Source organism: Balaenoptera musculus, chromosome 9, assembly GCF_009873245.2.
Source record: "Balaenoptera musculus isolate JJ_BM4_2016_0621 chromosome 9, mBalMus1.pri.v3, whole genome shotgun sequence".
Taxonomy (NCBI): Eukaryota; Metazoa; Chordata; class Mammalia; order Artiodactyla; family Balaenopteridae; genus Balaenoptera; species Balaenoptera musculus.
This window is the reverse complement of record NC_045793.1, coordinates 13,950,320-13,970,059: the sequence shown is the minus strand read 5'-3', so window position 1 is coordinate 13,970,059 and position 19,740 is coordinate 13,950,320. Positions and strand designations below refer to the sequence as shown.

General features: G+C 37.8%; 1 protein-coding gene across 8 annotated transcripts in view; it reads right to left on the bottom strand.

The window, feature by feature from the left end:
• BRAF (B-Raf proto-oncogene, serine/threonine kinase) overlaps nucleotides 1–19,379 on the bottom strand; it is a 162,139-nt gene extending 142,760 nt beyond the window's left edge. For 3 of the 8 annotated variants that reach the window (XM_036863235.1, XM_036863234.1, XM_036863236.1), the window contains exon 1: nucleotides 19,101–19,376. In XM_036863235.1, the coding sequence (XP_036719130.1) occupies nucleotides 19,101–19,220 (120 nt within the window). In that variant the 5' untranslated portion in view covers nucleotides 19,221–19,376. Of the gene's footprint in view, nucleotides 1–19,100 lie in introns of all 8 variants that reach the window. The other 5 variants (XM_036863233.1, XM_036863232.1, XM_036863239.1 and 2 more) reach the window with 4 other exon arrangements.
• Nucleotides 19,380–19,740: the final 361 nt, after the last annotated feature.

The following is a 19,740-nucleotide window of genomic DNA, read 5'->3' as shown; positions in this document are numbered from 1 at the left end:
TTTGGCCGCGAGGTATGTGGGATCTTAGCTCCCCGACCACGGACTGAACCTGCACCCCCTGCACTGGAAGACGAAGTCCCAACCACTGGACTCCCTTGACTACTGGTTTTAAGCTGTGATACTACTTTTGAGTTTTCTGAATATTCTAAGAGTCAGCTTTGGTGTTATTTTTCCAAGAATTTGTCCATTTCTGTTAAGTTTTCTAATTAGTTGGCTTAAAGCCGTTCATTATTCTGTCTTATGATCTTTTAAAATGTCTTTAGGGTATGTAATGATGTTCCCCCTGAGCCCCCTTCTTTTTTGCTCCTTGCTCTTGGTTATTCTATGACTTTTTTTCTTGATCACTATTCATTCGAGATTTATCCATTCCTCTTTTTAAAAAATCAATTCTGGCTTTGATAATGTTCTCTACTGTATGACTCTCCTCTGCATTATTTGTTTCCTCCTTTATTTTCCAGGTGTTTGTCAAAATTAAATTCCTGTGATAAATGGATATTGAAGTTGACAATTAATGAGATTTCTTATTTCGTAGTTGTACACATTTAAGACTCTGAATTTCTCTCCATGCACTATTTAGCTGCATTCTATAACTTTTTAATTTTGTTTCCACTGGGGGGAGTGACTGTTATAGTTATCAAAACTTTTATTCTAATAGTACACCTATCTAGCCTTTCCTTTTCCTTTTCCCTGTCCTTCTTTCCTTTACTATGACATTGATTTGTTAGGAAAAAACGTCATGTATACTGTAGAAAGTCCCACTTTCTGGATTTGGTTGATTGCTTTCTCATGGGTCACTTACCTTGTTCCTGTATTTCCCATAAGCCAGTTAGATCTAGAGGTTTGATCTAAAGATTTTATGAGACGCAATCTTTTTTTTTCCAATCAAGAATCTTTCATAGCCTGGTGCTGGGTATTTCCTACTTTTTTTTTGGTCAAGATCCTTTACATGTGAGGGACATAACGTCTGATTATCCCGTTTTAAATGATCTGAGATTGATCAAATTCCACAACTTGACATCAAAATTTTGTATTCATCCAGTTCAAGGTACTTCCTAATTTCCATTGTGATTTCTTCCTTGATGCATGGATTAATTCAAAGTAGTTACATAACTTATAAACACATGATGCTTTTAAAATTACCCTACTGACAATTTTTAATAAAAATGTATTATGGAAAGAAAAGATGCTCTTTTATTTCTATCTTTTGAAATTTGTTGGAAGTTGTTTTAGACCTAGTATACAATTTTCCCCCCAAATATCCATATGTGCCTGAAAATGATGTGTAGTCTTCTACCACTGGGTGCAACAGGTTCCATACATCAGCTGGGTTAAGTTCATTCATTGCGTTGTTCAAATATTTTAAATCCTACCCAACCTGTCTGCTTCTTATATCAAGTAATGAGAGAAATGTTTAAAAACATCCCATCAAGACTACAAATCTGTCTACTTCTTGTAGTTTTGTTAATTTTTGCTATATGTATTCTGAAGCTATATTTCTGGCTATCCTATATTAAGATTATTAAATCTTCCCAGTGAATCGCTCACTTTACATTTTGAAGGGACTCTCCTGATTGCCAATAATGCTTTCTGCCTTAATGTCTACTTTGTCTGATATTAATATAACCGTACCATATTCACTTTGTTAAAATATGCATGATTTATCTTACTACAACTTTTACTTAGGTCCCAGATAAAACCCACATAACTAATTTTTTTTTAATTTGGTCTAAAAATCTTCGGCTTTTAAGTGAAGCATTTAATTCATTTAGTACTTAATGTAATTGGTGCTATGTTCAGATTTAAATCTACCCATCTTACTTTGTGCTACTTGTCCTACCTGCTTTTTGTTACCTTTCTTGCTTTCTTTGGGATAACTTTTTTTTTATTCCATGTTTCTCCTCTCCTAAGAGTTATTAGTTTTTAGCCTAGAAATTAAAACATGCAATTATCAGTCAAGTCAATTAATACACTGTCTTTCTCCCAGAAAACAGAAGATCTCAGAACACAGCCTTCTTTCGTCATATATTTTAATTAAGGCCTTACTAATATTTTATACAATGTTTAATTCAACACATCCACATATTTGTCCCTCTCTTTACTCTTCATTCCATCTTATACCTCAGACCTTTATTTGGAATCTTTCTGCCTAAAGTAGAAAACTAAATTGTCTTCAATTTTCTTTACAAAGGGCTGATGGATTTTGTTCAACTAGATGTTTATTTTACCCTCATCCTTGAGTATTTTTTTTAAGTATAGAATTTATAAGTATAAACTGGCAGTTATTTTGAGAATATATATGATTTTCTGTTGAGAAAGTCAGCTGTCAGTCCACGGCTGCTCCTTTGAAAGAAATTCTTCCTCTGGCTGCTTCTAAGGTTTTTCTCTTCGTATTTGGGTTTATGCCGTTTCACTATGTGATCTGTCTGGGTGCAGACTGCTTTTTATTTATACTGTTAGAAATTCACTGAGCTTCTTAAATCTATCAACTGGTTTCTCATCAAAACTAGAAATTTTTCAGCCAGAAATTCCTTTACAAATATTACCTCAGTATCAATCTCTTTCTTCACTTTCTGGAGCTCTGATTTAATTATGTTAGATCTCACTCTGTCTTGCACGCCACTTAACCTCTCCAATATTTTCCATATCTTTGACTCTCAGTGGTGCATTCTGGAAAGTTTCTTCTGCCTTACCTTCCAGGTAACTAATTCTTTCTTCAGCTAAGCATAATTTGTTAAATTTTCCCCTTAGGTCTATTTGGCATAGTTTCGTTTCTGAAATTTCTATTTGGTTTTTATCTCTCGTTCCCTGCTTGTCTTCAAATATGTCTTTAATTCTTTAAACGTAACAAAAAGCAACTGTTTTAACTCCGAAATTTGCGATATCTGAGAATTTTGTGGATCCATTTATGCTCTGTAGTTCTTATTCACAGTGCCATTTCCATGCATGTTACTATATTTTTCTTTTTAAAAAACTTACCTCGAGGGACTTCCCTGGTGGCTCAGTGGTTAAGAATCCGTCTGCCAATGCAGGGGACACGGGTTCGATCCCTGGTCCAGGAAGATCCCACATGCCACAGAGCAAGTAAGCCCGTGCGCCACAACTACTGAGCCTCCGCTCTGGAGCCTGCGAGCCACAACTACTGAGCCCATGTGCCACAACTACTGAAGCCCGGGTGCCTAGAGCCCATGCTCCGCAACAAGAGAAGCCACTGCAATGAGAAGCCCGTGCACCGCAACGAAGAGTAGCCCCCACTCACCGCAACTAGAGAAAGCCCGTGCGCAGCAACGAAGACCCAATGCAGCCATAAATAAATAAATAAATAAATAAATTTATGAAAAATTTAAAAAATAAAAAACTTACCTCGAGGTATATGTACATAAAGAAAAAACCACAGTTATATATCAATTATATTTCAATTTTAAAACTACACAAATCTTAACTATATTACTTGAATTCTACATCATATTTCATATAATTTTGGTTTTTTTTTTTTTTTTAAACTATGCTTGGTTACTTGTGACAATGTACTGTTCTTTGTCCCTGAAAAATTACTGGTGGCAATTCCCTCAGAATGAAGGGGGACTTTCTCTACAGATGATTTGCCTTTCCTTCTGCCAGACCTTGGGAGTACTACCAGTCGGAAACAGGAACCATAATAAAAGGGTCCCTGGATCACCCAGGCAGGACAAATCTAACTGCCAATCAGTGTGAGGACTAAAACTATGGTCACAACTTGAAGAGTTTATTTTAATTAATTTCCCTTTTCTTGCCCTGCTCCAATCAACCCTACAAATCCCCTAGATATTGGAATTGGTAGACAGTTCTCTTTCACCCTTAACCTAATGATGAAGTTCTTGGGTACCATCTTCAAATGGAGTTGTTCTCTTTTTGACTCTCATTCTGGATGAACTCTAGGCCTTGAATTCTGTCCTCTTCACTCCCACGAAGTCCACCAAAACTAAAGCCCAAATTCAAACAGACTGGCAACTGCCCCTAGGGCAAAAGCTACTTCATCATCTACTTATTTCTTCGGGTTTCTGCTTTTTTTCTATAATTTGGCCTGGCAACTCTCCACTATCTTTTCAGCTCTTCATTCTTTAAGATTTTTAAAAATAATGTTTCCAAGATTTTTAGTTGTTTTTATCAAAAGAGTTTGTCCAAATAACCCAATCCACCATTACTGAAAACAAGTCAATTTCCCCCTTTTATGACAACCATTTTGTAATACTTCTTGAAATTCAGTGATAATGTACATAAGTACAACTTTAAAAATAAATATAATTCCCTAATTGTACTTTCAATCCTATGAAAGAAATTAATTTATAATAAATAATATTTACTTCAAAATGTGAAGGCAATTACTATAATAAACAACATAATGAGGGCATCAGGTGCTTGCATCTATACACAGAATCACTGTGACTGTGGTGGTTACAACTGTAGACTGAGGGGAAGAGTGTTTAAGTCATCAATTACTGTACGAGTGGCACTGCCATCAATTATGTGATTTTCTGAAGTGGTAAAGAACTCTTGATAAAGTTCTGATTGAAAACTTTAATATTCCTCCAATTTACGTGACAACTGAATTCCTGAAGCTTCTGGTGTACTCTATGAAAATAATGCCTCATACATAAAACAAAGTTAGTTTCTAAGCTCAGATCATTACGATCACTTTTTTCCCCTACATGAAAGTCCAGCAACTCATTCTAAGTCATGTGCTTATCTGAACGATTTTTAAATGTGCAGACTGTCTGGAATACTGTGGGATGGCTGACTTCCCTGGTCTTTGCTCATCAAATGCTAGTAAGTACCCTTTTCCCCCATCTTCGTAAAAACCAAAACACCTCCAAGTATTTAAAAGCTTTCCTCTGGGGAAGAACTGCCCACATGCAAACCCTCTGGCTATAGAAAACACAGAGATGCACCACCAAGCTCTCCCTTCATGGAAGGAATTGCTGCCCAGCTGTGAGTACAGTCAGCAGACAGCCTCCAAATGTCACCTCCTTCAAGGTCTACCTCAACTGCAGCCCACATCTAGTGACCAAACAAGGAGAGGTATAAAGGCCCAGCCGTTCTGGCTCAATGTGGGACTCTGATAGGCAATCTCTCACTCCAGAGCTCCACGCTGATAGGCAAAGGTTTTGTGAAGCCTGCATCACAATACAACTTTGTTGTCTGCTCAGTCCTGCACCATGCCTCTTCCTCTCGCAGGTATTGATTCCTAATAAACATCTTGCACTGCAAAAAATGTCTCAGTATCTGCTTTCAAAGAACCCAACCCCCAACAGCGGCCTAGTATAACATCTGACTACCAAGTCTTTCTCTAAACATTTTTTGTTTGACCTCTTCCCATCTTGAATCTACCCTACAAACACTTACCAACTCAATCATCCTCAAACACTGCTTTTATCATTTTTTATTTTAAATCTCCACTTTCATCCCACGGCATACAATATAAAGTTAAAATTTTTTTCAGTCTATCACTGTTTTCCACAATCCAGTGCCATCAAATTTAGCCAAATTTTATTTTATACAATTCACCCAACTATACTCAGATTGTTGTGTTCCTTCAACAAAACTACCTCATGTATTTCCATCTCTAATTTTTTTCAAATTCTATTCCCACTGCCTATTAACATCCGTTTTCCTTCCTTCTACCTGCCTAGGTTAAACACTAACTTCCATCAAGACCTTATTAGCCTATAATAACCTTCCATGTCTGAACTCCTCCTGCATTTATTCTTCTCCATCACCAGCTCTGACACTTAATTACATAATGCCACGTGCATGTCCTCATACTCAGTTAAGAGTGTTCTTACCTTTTAGAAGTCTTTTTTTCCCTCCAAAAGAAATCTTAAGCACAATTCCAATACATTAACTTACGAAGTGTAACTACTTTGGCTGCAGCAGAAACTGCCTCCTTAACCCCCCAAACCTTTCACTGAGCTCTTCCTTGCCACACTCCCCACCCCTGAGAAAGTCTCCGAGGTAACCTTACAGCACCCAGGTGTTCATTTCTAAAGAGGAAAACAAAACCAAAAAAACCCTAGTTTTACAGGACTGAAGAACTCAGGGCTTCAAAATAATCCTGAAAACAAACTGGAAAGCTGTGGTTAAAAACAAAAGTCTAGAGAAGAAAACTGCCACATTTCAGGTGAGTGAGAACTATCTGGACTAAGAGCACTGAAAAAGAATGCAATCATTTAAGTAGGATTAAGTACTCTTGGTAAGCAATGAGAAAATAAACATGAATCCCACAGGAGCCTTGACTACTTATCTATTTTACTGAAATACAGCTGATTTACAATGTATTAGTTTCGAGTATACAGCAAAGTGATTCAGTTATGTGTGTATGTGTATACATATACATAATATATATATTATTTTCCAGATTCTTTTCCATTATAGGTTATTACAAGATATTGAATATAGTTCCCTGTGCTATACAGTAGGTTCTTGTTGTTTACCTATTTTATATACAGTAGTGTGTATCTGTTAATCCCAAACTCCTAATTTCTCCCTCCCTCCCCCTCTCTTTTCCCCTTTGGTGACTACAAGTTTGTTTTCTATGTCTGTGACTCTATTTCTGTTTTGTAAATAAGTAAGCCTTGACTTTTAAAAGGTCTAGAACTGTACTGATCAAGGTAGCCACTAGCTAAGTGTGACTAAATTTAAATTAATTTAAATCAAGTAAAATTTAAAAGCCAGTTCCTCAGTCCTACTATACACATTTTGAGTACACATAGCCACATGTGGACATACTGGACAGCAGGGAACATTTCCATCATGACAGATATTTTGACTGAACAGTGCTGGTCTAGAGGGAGTAGACAGATACCAACAAAAAACCTATAACACAATGTAGAAAGTAAAATGATATAGGTATACCTCAGGATGCTATAAAAGCACAAAGTAGAAGCACCTAACTAGGCCTTGGAAAGAGGTTAAGGAAGGCTTCCTACAATAAGTGAACTAAGTCTGAAAGGTTTGGGGGATGGGTACGGGGAAGGAATCTATATTTCAGGCAGCAGGAAAAGCATGAGCAAAGACAGGTCAAATTTGGAGAGTTTTTAAACGAAAATAACAGGATAGCAATTGCTTCACTACACAGTATAAAAATTAGACTACAAAGGTGGGGATGCTATTCTGCATAGACAAAACAATAAATATTCAAAAAAATTTCAATAAAGAAAGAATTATTTTTAAAAAGAAAATTAGCAACCAGACCTCTCCAAATTTAGCTTACATTCATAGCAGGATAATGGCAGATACTTCATGAACAAGTAATAATTCATGTTCTATTTCCCAATGCTTCTATGTTTGTGAGTCAAAATGAGAATGACTCGTATCAATTATTAAATTGCTTTGGAAAGTTACAATGAACTTTGACCTGAGGACAAGTTAGGAGGCCCACAATGCTGTCTGCACATCAGCAAGTAAAATATTAAGTAACATAACCTAATATTGCCTGTCAGTTTCACTATTTGTTCCTAGTCCATTCGCTCTCACATGCTCCCTAACAACTTTTAACACCTTCATCTTTCTCCTTACAACACCATATCCCCAAGACTTACTCTTCACTGATAACCTTGAGTCTTACTTCACCGAAAAAAAAAATGAAGCGACTGGAAGAGAACATGTACAGGTCCCCAGCATCACATCTATCTACCTATCAGCATCACTATTCCACATATTCTCCCTTACCACTTATTATCAAAGATAAAGTGTCTATGCTCCTACTGAGAGCCAACCCTTCCACTTGTACACCATATCCCTCTCCCTTTTGCCTCTTCAGACATTGCTCCAGCAATTCTTCTCTCTCTCTCCTGAAATCACATTTTTACTCCGTAATGGTTCATTCTTACAATACATGCCCTTATTTTTTTCATCAAAAAAAAATTCCTTGACCCCATCTCCTTCACTACCTATGGCCCCATTTCTCTTTTCCCTTTATAGGAAAAGTATTCACTATCTTCACTTCCCCTCCTCTTCTCTCTTAGTATCACTCAATCAGAATATCTCTCTCAGCATCTTCTTGTGTAAATCATCAATACCACCAATACCTTAACTAGAGTATTAAATTCTTAGTCTTTATCTTACTTAACCTAGCAGCAGGAGGAGAAGGATCAAGAGTTACCAGTGAAAAGCAAGCAGCATATGAATGGCTATGACATAGAATAGTTATGACTTTATGACTAAACTTTTCTCTCAAATAGCCATCCATGATAACCAATAACCAAAAGTTTGATTCATAAATTCATATAGAAACTTAAATTAAGTGCCAAACTCAGTAGTAGAAAAATCATCTGCAATAAAGAGTTACCAGAAGTTACACTGAACTAAATTCTTATGTATAATGAGACTTAAGATTGTGTAATTTATTGTTAACATGAGAAGACATGTGCAGGAAAAACATATGGGTAGAATATTTCAAATCTTAGAAGAAAGCATGTAAAAACTCAGATGAAATGAACACTTTCAGTGGTTGTAAAACAGGAATGTAAGGACTATACTGAATCATAATGTCTTTCCTATCTGAAGTTCTCTGACACCATTCCCATGGAAGTATAGTAATATAATGTGTAAGAAATGAATTCTGAGTTATTTAGGAATAATTCACAATAGTTCTTTAACTTTTTATAGTAAAAAAAAAGCTACAAAGGCAATAATTGTTTGGGATTCATAGAAAAGATAGGATTTTTAAAAAATAATAAATGGGAATTAAATTACCTTCATACAACATTACCAGAAATTATGCTAATAAGAACACTTTAAAAATAAAACTCTTAAATTAGTAACTGTTGGGGTTTTTTCCCTCCATGCTACAGACAGATTTCTAAGTAGAGAGTATAAACTTTAAAACAGATGAAATGGGATTAGATCCAAGGTGACAAAACAAAACAAACAAACAAAAAACAGAGGTTCTAATAACTATTTACAATGTTACTGCTGGACCTAGTAATCCCCTTTAATAGAGCACATCCATAAACTCAAACAGAAATTTACTTTGCGGGCTTCCCTGGTGGCACAGTGGTTAAGAATCTGCCTGCCAATGCAGGGGACACAGGTTCGAGTCCTGGTCTGGGAAGATCCTACATTCCGCGGAGCAACTAAGCCCGTGAGCCACAACTACGAGCCTGCGCTCTAAAGCCCGCGTGCCTAGAGCCCGTGCTCCGCAATAAGAAGCCACCGCAATGAGAAGCCCGCGCACCGCAACAAAGACCCGATGCTGCCAAAAATAAATTAATTAAAAAAAAAAAAGAAATTTACTTTGCAAAATAAGTTCTGTAATGTAGCAAATACAGTTTAAAAATCCTAGGTCAATGGAGGAACAACCCCAAGCAGTATTTTAAACTGTTTCAAAATACTTACCTGTTTAAAGGTAAGTGACTAATTCAAAGCATCCTAAAATTTTATTTAATTTAAGCTGTTCTGGAAATAAAAAGTCAAATTTTTCTGGTGTTATTAACTTAAAGGTTATATATTTAGTGATAGAAAAAACGTAAAACAAGAGTAGAGTATTTCTTAATTTAAACACAAGGCATCTTTTACAATAAGGAGATGCATACTTTTTTTTAAACACACTAATTTTGGAACAACAGTTGAAAATAGTCTCCAAAATGTTATGGTTCTCTCTCCCTGTAAGTGCCATTTCCAAATTTGCAAGGTAGCCAGATACAATTAGAATACTACTACTTACAACATGAATGAAAGCCTGAACAGTATATACCTTCCCAATTGTCACATGACTCTGTACTTGTCAGATATTCAAGACTTACGCTCATTTTTTTTTTTTTTAAGATTTATTGATTGATTGATTGATTGTTATGTTGGGTCTTCACTTCTGTGCTAGGGCTTTCTCTAGTTGTGGCAAGCAGGGGCCACTCTTCATCACGGTGCGCAGGCCTCTCACTATCATGGCCTCTCTTGTTGCAGAGCACAGGCTCCAGATGCGCAGGCTCAGTAGTTGTGGCTCACGGGCCTAGTTGCTCCGTGGCATGTGGGATCTTCCCAGACCAGGGCTCGAACCCGTGTCCCCTGCATTAGCAGGCAGATTTGCAACCGCTGCGCCACCAGGGAAGCCCTTACGCTCATTTTTAAGACTTAAGTCTTCCTTCCTTCATAACGAAACTTAAAAAACAAAAAAAAATCAGGAAACATGTTCATAATTCTTAAGCAAAAATCATAAGTAGAAATATCATTTTATATTGTAGGGAAGCCCTCCAGGCTAAGCAGTGAAAAGCTACTACCATTGTAATTTAAAACAAGGTAAAGGGTCCTATGGGTCCAAATGAAAAAGGCAGAAATATGACCAACAACCATCATATGCTTATCCTTAGTAACAACAATTTAATGATGTCTCTAAGCGTAATAAAGGTGCTAATTCTGGAACATCACAGAACCTGACATAGGTTTCAAATGGAAAAACTCATGCTGAAGATGGAAAATGACACAGCTAGTATTATAAACTAGTATCCCCCACCACCTGATTGACATTTTCCATGACTTTTTTGGTGAATAAATATCTTAGCATATTCACTTTCACCTAAACGTATCTTGATTACAGTTAACATTTTTGAAATATGATGAAAAAAAAAGACATTATTGACTTTTTGGTGCCACCTATTAGGATATCACCTTCATTTCTTATAAAAAAGTTAATTGTGGATGAAACATGTTTCTTTACCTGCCACTTTTCATAACCTCTCCACCAAATGATTCAAGATAGGGGTGTGTTAACTATATACCACAGTGAGTCTTAAGCTTTTTTTGAGTAGAAGACACCTTTAAGAACTGGAAGCAAATTATGAACCCTGTCCTTTCAAAAGACAATAGCACAAAAAATTTTAAAAATCAAATTTTAAAGTTCTAAAAATCCTATGAACTGGATCTACCTAATTTTAAGACTGAACTATAGGGACTTCCCTGGTGGCGCAGTGGATAAGACTCCAAGCTCCCAATGCAGGGGTCCCGGGTTCGATCCCTGGTCAGGGAACTAAATCCCACATGCATGCTGCAACTAAGAGTTCACATGCCAAAACTAAGGACCCCACATGTCGCAACTAAGGAGCCAGTGAGCTGCAACTAAGGAGCCCGCCTGGTGCAACTAAGACGCAGCACAACCAAAGAAATAAATAAACAAATATTAAAAAAAAAAAAAAAGACTGAACTATAAAGCAATCAAGACAGTGTGGTACCAGCCAAAGAAGAGGCATATACGTCAATAAAACAGAGTATAAAACTCACAAACATAATCAACTGATTTCAATAAAAGTGCCAAGGTAATTCAACAGAAAAAGGTTAGTCTCTTCAAAAAAGGTGAAACAACTGGACATCCATACGAAAAAGAATGAACAAACCTTAACCCTTACCTCACAATACATATAAAAAATAACTCCAAATGGATGACAGACCTAAATGTAAAAGCTAAAACTGTAAAACTTCTAGAAGAAAACATGGGAGAAAATTTTATGACCTTAAGTTAGGCAAAGATATACTGGGTAGGACAAAAAAAGCATGAAACCTAAAAGAAAAAATTGATAAGTTGGATTTCATCAAAAATAAAACTTCTACTCTTCAAAGGGCACTTAGGAAAATGAAAAGACAAGCCATAGACTGGGAGGCATGTGCAAAACACATATCTGATACAAAGAACTTGTATCTAGAATATATATATAGTACTCTTACAACTCCATAATAAGAAGGTAAATATAGAATAAAAAGATGTGAATAGATACTGCACCAAAGAAAATATATGGGTAGTAAATAAGCATATATACAGATGTCCAACATCATTAGTCATTAGGAAAATGCAAATTAAAACCACAATACTGCATACATACTAGAATGGTTAAAACTAACAAGACTGACATGACAAGGATAGAGTTTGGAACTCTCATTCATTGTGGGTGGCAATGCAAAATGGTTTCTATTGCTTTAGAAAAGTTTGGCACTTTCTTATAAAGTTAAATATCAATATATACTCACCATACGACCCATGAGTCCAAACTCTAGGTCCTTACTCAAGAGAAATAAAAACGAGTGTCCACACAAAACCCGAACCCAAACATGTATAGCAACCTTAATAACTGCTGAAAACTAGAAAGAACCCTACTACTCATCAACTGGTAAATGTAGAAATAAGTCATGCTACATCCACACGATACTACTAAGCAATAAACAGAAACTAATTACTGATACATGCAACAACATGGGTGAATCTCAAAAATATCAAACTAAATGAAAGAAGCCAAATACATAAGACCACATACTGTATGATTTCATGTATATGACTTTCTGGAAAAGGCAAAGCTAGAGATCAGACCAGTGTTTGCCAGGGGCTGGAGGTGGGGTGGGGAGGAAAATGAATGCAAAGAGGAACTGGGGAACTTTTCCATCAAAAGTTCTATCTCTTGATTGTGGCAGTAGTTACATGACTATATACATTTGTCAAAACTCATCAAACTGTGTGTTTAAAATGGTACATTATAGTATGTGTAAATTATATCCCAATAAACCCGATTTTTAAAAAGCAGCTATGAACTTTCTATAGAACTCTAACCCACACCTTAATTTCAGAACCTCAAATATGATATACTTAGTCTCCCCTAGACCAGGAGTCTGAAAACTTTGGCCCATGAACTAAATATGGCCCACCACCTGTTTTTTGTACAGCTCACAAACTAAGAATGGTTTTTACATCTTTAAATGAAAAAAAAAGGAATATTTCATGACACATTCAAATTTCAGTGTCCATAAATAAGTTTTATTGGAACACAGTCACACTCATTCATTTACATATTGTCTATTAGCTGCTTTTACGCTGCAATACCATTTTTGAGTCTGTTCAGTCCTTGTGACAGAGACAGAGCAGTTAGACCCACAATAACTAAAATATTTACCACTTGACCCTTTACACAAGTCTGCTGACAACTGCCTTAAACACAAGTTGTTGAAATTTTCTACACAGATTATTACACTTAGGAAGATTCATGTCAGCACAAATCTCCCTTCCATACACAGTAGCTCTAAAATTTTTACAGCCATTAAGCCTTTTTTTTTTTTTTTTTAAGGAAACCAACATGTAATGCAGATAAATGAAGAACTTCAATAATTAAGGTGTAGTGGGACTAAATAGAGACTTCAGGTAACCTCTGAAGAAAGTCCTTGATAGCCTCAAAACTGTTTTTCCAACTGTCTGTTGCAACTAGGTGGTTGTCAATTTAATAAATTGATTTTACGAGTAGCTTTAAAAAAAAGAGAACTGAATGGTATAGAAAAATCAGAGTGCACCGTATCTAATAGGGTTTCATTCACTAATTACTAAAAAAATTTTTTTTTAACTAAGGTATAGTTGATTTACAATATTATATTAGTTTCAGGTGTACAACATAGTGATGTAAAAATTTTACAGATTATACTCCATTTAAAGTTACTAGAGGGCTTCCCTGGTGGCGCAGTGGTTAAGAATCCGCCTGCCTATGCAGGGCACACGGGTTCGAGCCCTGGTCCGGGAAGATCCCACATGCCGCGGAGCAACTAAGCCTGTGCGCCACAACTACTGAGCCTGTGCTCTAGAGCCCACGAGCCACAACTACTGAAGCCCGTGCGCCTAGAGCCCGTGCTCCGCAACAAGAGAAGCCACTGCAATGAGAAGCCCGCGCGCAACGAAGAGTAACCCCTGCTCGCCGCACCTAGAGAAAGCCCGCACGCAGCAATGAAGACCCAACACAGCCAAAAATAAAAAAATTAAAATAAATAAATAAAGTTACTATAAAATATTGGCTATATTCTCTATGTTGTACACATTAACTCTTTCACTGAGTATGTATGTGCCAGATGAGGATTTAAAAAATGTACAAAACAGACAAAAACTGCTTCATGTATATAGGTATTAGAGCAACTCAAAATCTGTGTTTCTTACAGTGCTAATGTGTTTTTTAAAAACGGTGCTAGAGCTCTATAGTAATTGGAAAACCACCGCCCTACGGTACATTTGTTCCCAAAGTGCTGTCAATAACTGCAGCTACATTACAAGAATGAAAATGATGTTTCATTTGATGTTACAGAGCTTCCAGAAGATATAAAGTTAATTGAGTTCAGAGCAATTTTTATATTCTTTATCAAGGGCATTCCCAGGACCCAGAAAGAAATGTAATGTTATTGAGCGTCACTTTCCCTCTATAAGCATAGTCCTGATATGGGAAGGAACAAGAATAATAGTTTTTTAAGACCAAGAGAAAACATGGAAACCAAAATAATCTCAGAGGGTAGAGGGGAAAAAAAAAAAACTGCTTACTGTTAGGGTGGAGGCTGTATTAAAGAGCTTCTTCTGACTACCCTGCTAATTATGCATAACAGCAAATTGGGTTGGTAGACAAAAGAAAGCTGAAAAATAAAAACTACCTCCCAGAACATGTCAATGTCTCTCCACCAAATATTTAAGGAAGGAATGGAAGAAATGAGGCTAGATTTTGGTTCTTATATTAAGTATCTACAACATTATGGCTACAAAAGTGCTGCTTACGAAACAGAAAAGCTCCTCAACAGGCTCATCCATTTTGAATTCAGAAGTTGTATAACTATTGCTGATCCTGACTTTACAGAATAACCAATGTAGATGAACTGGACAAAGAGAATGAGTAAAGGACTTAAAACAATTCAACTTTTGAGGAAGACAAAATCCAGTAAGAGCCACTGACCATAAAGGCTTATTTCAAAGATAATTTGAGGCAGAAATATAGGAAGCATAGGAACATACTGAATTTCATAAAAGAGGATTATGACACAAAATGTTCACTAAGTACTCAGCTAAATTAATATCAAGATGTCAAATTAAAAAAATGCACTTTTGCATTTCTCAAGGAGAAAAACAGCTTTATGGTTGGAGAAACACGAAGAACACTTAAGAGCTGTCTCATTCTTTAACAAGGTAAGCGCCACGTCTTAGAAAATGCTAACAGAGCAATGTAGCCTGCTCCCTCCCTTTCTTCCCTACCATTCATAGAACATAGGTTTCCAGTTGTTAAGACCCGATCAGCTTCCTAAACAGGAAAGCCAGAGACAGAGAATCAAGATAAATCAGACTTCTCTAGCCTGTTATCTTAATATAATTTTTCTGGCCTATTATCTAAATACAATTAAATCAAGTTTGCTTTCAGGTTCTACTACATTCAAGGATTCAAGTACTCAGTTCCAACGTTCCTTTCTTAATCCGTTTACTGACAATCAATTCCTTTAATAGTCAGCATATATAAGTGACTGATATCAGAAAAATTTCTAAATAAAGGAAGAGGTGAGCAGATGCCTAAAAGAGGGAGTTTATTAAATGATAAGAGAGAAAGACTACAGAAAGGGAACGCTAGAAACACCAAAGACAGTTATTTTATGGTTTTACCTAACAGGCATGTTTTGTCCACCTTCGAATGTATCTTAACAAGTATTAACAGCAATAGCCAGAACTGCAGAAACACAAAGTTTAGTGGGCCTACCACTTTTTAAAAGCATGATGTAATCCAACCTGGTTTGGCATGATTCATAAAGATGTGTTTTAATACAGTGGACCTCATTATAAAGGATATTCCATCCCAGAATACTACTTAGTCGATGCATTATTATAATTATACAGCTTAACTAAGATTGGTGATAAGAGATCTTGAAAACAATACACTTTTAATTGTAATTCAATCGTAAGAGGCACCCTTCTACAAAAATACAAGAAGAACAGTTAATAAACATCACACCCTGGCATAACACATTTTTTTAAATAAATGTATTTTTATACCATATGGTCACATTGTCCCTTATTATACCATATTGTCACAGAAAGAAAGTAACATCAGGGAAATATAAATGGTCAGAAGTAAACGTTTAATGCCAAAAGTATAAGCACATTTATTTGATAAATATTTAATAAGCTCCTGTCATTTACCAGAATATTCTATTTTGAGCATCTACAAAGTAATACTTACAAATACAGGACTTGAAATTTGTTCACTTCCCAACGTAATTTTAAAAACTAAATCTACATTCTGTGTTCAAGATGTTTGATAACAAGAATAAAAAAATTAGAAACAACCTAATATAAAAAAATTGTTAAAATCACAGTGTATCTGATAAGTAAAATGTTCTACTACCTCGCTAAGTTTAAAAATATTACAAAACCACATACATTACACAAGCATAAAAAAGGAGTATATGGATATAAACTAAAATGTTTATAGTAATTATATCTTAGTGGCAAGATTACAGATAATTTTCTAAAACTTTTTGTACTTACATTTTTCTAATTTTTCAATAATAAATGTGCTTTTACTCTGAGAAACTTTTTAAAACCTGTATTTTCAAGTAAGGTAATTCTTTAGACACATTTTTTTCATTTCTTTCCATACACTTGACAATTATATCTCTTTAAGTGCATAGAAGACAGTTCAATTAAAAGACCACAGTGCATTTCAGTTTCCAGTGGGTAAACAGATACCAACTTCAAACTTAAAATTATTTCTTGGAGTAACTTATTCTACCATCCATAACACTGATATCTATATTAGAAAGAGATTCATTTTTAACCCTTTACTCCCCCCTCCCCCAGTCAAATACATTTATTATAAGTTCCTGTAAGAAAATATGGAGGAAAAACTACTATTCATCATTAACCATTAAAACCTGGGTGGAGGAGGCAGTGGGAAACACTTCTAAGTAATTAAAATTAGTTGAGTATCCTGGTTTCAAGAGATACTAATAAGCTTTCCAGTTATTGCCAATTTAAACTTGAGGTTTAAATTCATCTAGCCTAGAGGTTCTCAAGTATTGATACATGATAACTGCCCAGGAAGTGTGCCAAATACAGAAACTCATGGCCCTAGCTCTCACGTACTGAATCAGAATCTTCAGAGAGTAGAGCTCAAATAATCTGGCCCTTTCAAATAAGGTAGCAGACATTGTACTTAACAAAAGGCTTCTCTATATCATTACAAACTGTTCTAATAACTCTGAAACAAAGTTCTCAACGAAAACAATTATAATCAGAGAATTACGATTTCATAACCCATGCCCATTAATTTACCCATTCTTCTAGATACAATTCAATAAAACCACACATGCACTACAGAGTAAAGCAAGCCTAGAGGCACCTGTGCAGAGTAAGACAAAGGCATATCCGATTCATGGAAAAAAATAGACAGCAGATGTGACCCCTAGTATTTATCCATTAAAAACAATGTATCCTAAAAATAAATTTCCATGTCAACGGAACAAAGCTGTTTATAAATAAGAAGGCATGTGGAGGTGTGGGGAAGACAAGAGGAAGCTTCAGCAAGTAAGTACCAAAAGCCAGGAAACAAGGCAGAATGAATGGCAAATGGGGACAAGGAAAACAGAATAAACTAGGAAATGGAAGAAGGAAAGAGTGCTATCCTTAAAATCCAAGAAGTTGGGGGAAATGAACAGATATTAGAGGAAACTGATCTGAGCAGAAATGCAAACAGAAAAGTAAGCGGAAAGTGGTGTAAAAGATATATATATTCATAAAAGATATATATATGTATGTATACATGAGAAATTTAGATGAGATCAAATGATGGTACAGAACACATCTTGGGCATAGATGGAAGTGGTATAAGAGAATGAAAAACAAATATTATTGTGAACAAACTGATACTGAAGAGAGCAACCATATCTAATGAATTTCCAAAGTAAAGATGATGAAGCAGGAAAAAGAATTGCATTGACAGAAGAACGAGACGTTATGAGAATTGGGAAACAAAATGTAAGTACTGTAGTAGGAAGGAAAGAACTTTGAGCAAAGGCAACGGAGCAAGTCACATTATCTAATCAATAATTGTAAAGCACAGTTATTATACCATATATTATCTCATTATTTGTAAAGTACAATAAAGTGTATTACTTTATGTAATACAATACCAAACACTAAATGTAATAAATTTTACGTAACAAAAACCAAAATGTAAATAAAGTCATTTGACAAGGTGATAAGAGGCTAAATAATGTATGAGAGAAGCAAGGACTAAAGACGAAAAAGTAAAAGAAAAAAATTGGGACAAAAAGGAAGACAACGGAAAGAAATCAATCACACCTATTAAGAAAAAAAAAAAGGGTAGGAATAAACAAAGAGGTGTGGATGCACAATGGAAGTGCAAGTGAAACCTGACGGAATCTTGACAGCTTCACGATTCAGAAAGTAAGTAGCTCCAAAGCGTTCAGAAGGATTTGTGACGATAACAACGTTAGCGAGCGGTGAAATGAACTAGAAGGCCTCAACAGGACTAAGATAAGAGAGGTGCAAAAATGGTCTTAAGTAGAAGCTGAGGTTAGAAGGCAGGCAGGTCCGACCACTGGCAAAGGAGCGGGGCGGCAGATGGAACTGGGATGGGGGTTACTGGTCGGCGACAGAATACTGACAAACATTAGGAATCGGGGGCCTGAGACCGGGATGGGAGAAAGAACGGAAACAGTGGCATTTAGGGTTGAAAAAGTAAAGACCATCCGCTGGTTAAAACAGGTGAAGAGCAATCTCCCCTAACAAGTAGAGAAGTGTAAGGGAGGGCAGCGGCCTGAAAAGAGGCAGAGTCAGGGAGAGTAGAGAGGGAATGATCGCCCCATCATCACCGTGACCGTGTGATAATTACATACAACGCTAACTCGGGCTGGGGTCCCGGCCCCGGCTACTGACCGACATCTTCCACCCAGATGCCGCCGCCAGCCTCCCCCGCCCCCCACCCAAAATAAAGAAAACATCCAGCAGACGCGAGGCTGGCTACCTTCAGCCAGCCGTGACCTTCTCGGACCAACCCTGAGTCTCGCCCCCTATTGATAGCCTCCTGCTCCACCACCGCTGCCCGAATCCCTCAAGCCCCAAGTGCGGGCCAGGGAAACCCCCCTGGGCCATTGTGTGTGTTTACGTAGCGAGGAGCTGCATGACGGAGAGGCACAGGAGGGGAATGCCCGTCTCCCAGCCCGCAGCGCCCAGAAGGGAAGGTGGCTGAGGGCACCAGAGCCCCCACCGCCACCTCTCTCCCCAAAATAAACACCAGCCAGCCGAGCCCCGAGACGGGAGGGGTGCAGGGCGCGCCGGCACTCACCTCCTCGGGAATGGCCGGGTCCGCAGCCGAAGAGGCCGCGGCGCCGGCCTGGGGCTCCATGTCCCCGTTGAACAGAGCCTGGCCCTGCTCCGCGCCGCCGCCGCCGCTCAGCGCCGCCATCTTATAACCGAGAGCCTGGCCCCAGCGACCGCTGCTGGGCGGGGAGGGGGAAGGGAGGCGGAGGGCGGGGGGAGGCGGAGGCGGAGGGCGGGGGGCGGCGGGGAGGGACGGCCCGGGCGGCGCCGGCGGCGGGAGGGCGCCTGGGCCACCTCGGGAACCGGCCTGCCGACCCCGGCACGGCTGAGCCTGAGGGGATTGGGGGAAGGACGCTAGGCGGGGGGCGGGGGCAGGGGGCGGAGACGACTGGAAGTCGCCGCGGCAACGGCGTCACCCGCGTGTCACGGTCGTGACGTCACCTGAGGTGCGTGACGTGATCCTCGGAGCGCCCTGGCGCCGTCGTCAGGGGAGGGTACCTTCTCCGGCTGCCCACCCCGCAGCTCACACGTTTCCTCCGCTCGGCCGTTTCCATGGCTCCGATTAATTCTCTTCTCCTCCGTCCTAAGCCTGTTCTGTAATGTAGGATTTACTAGAAGAGGAGGATGGTGTTCGAGAAGAAGTTGAAATCCTAGAGGGAGAAAGA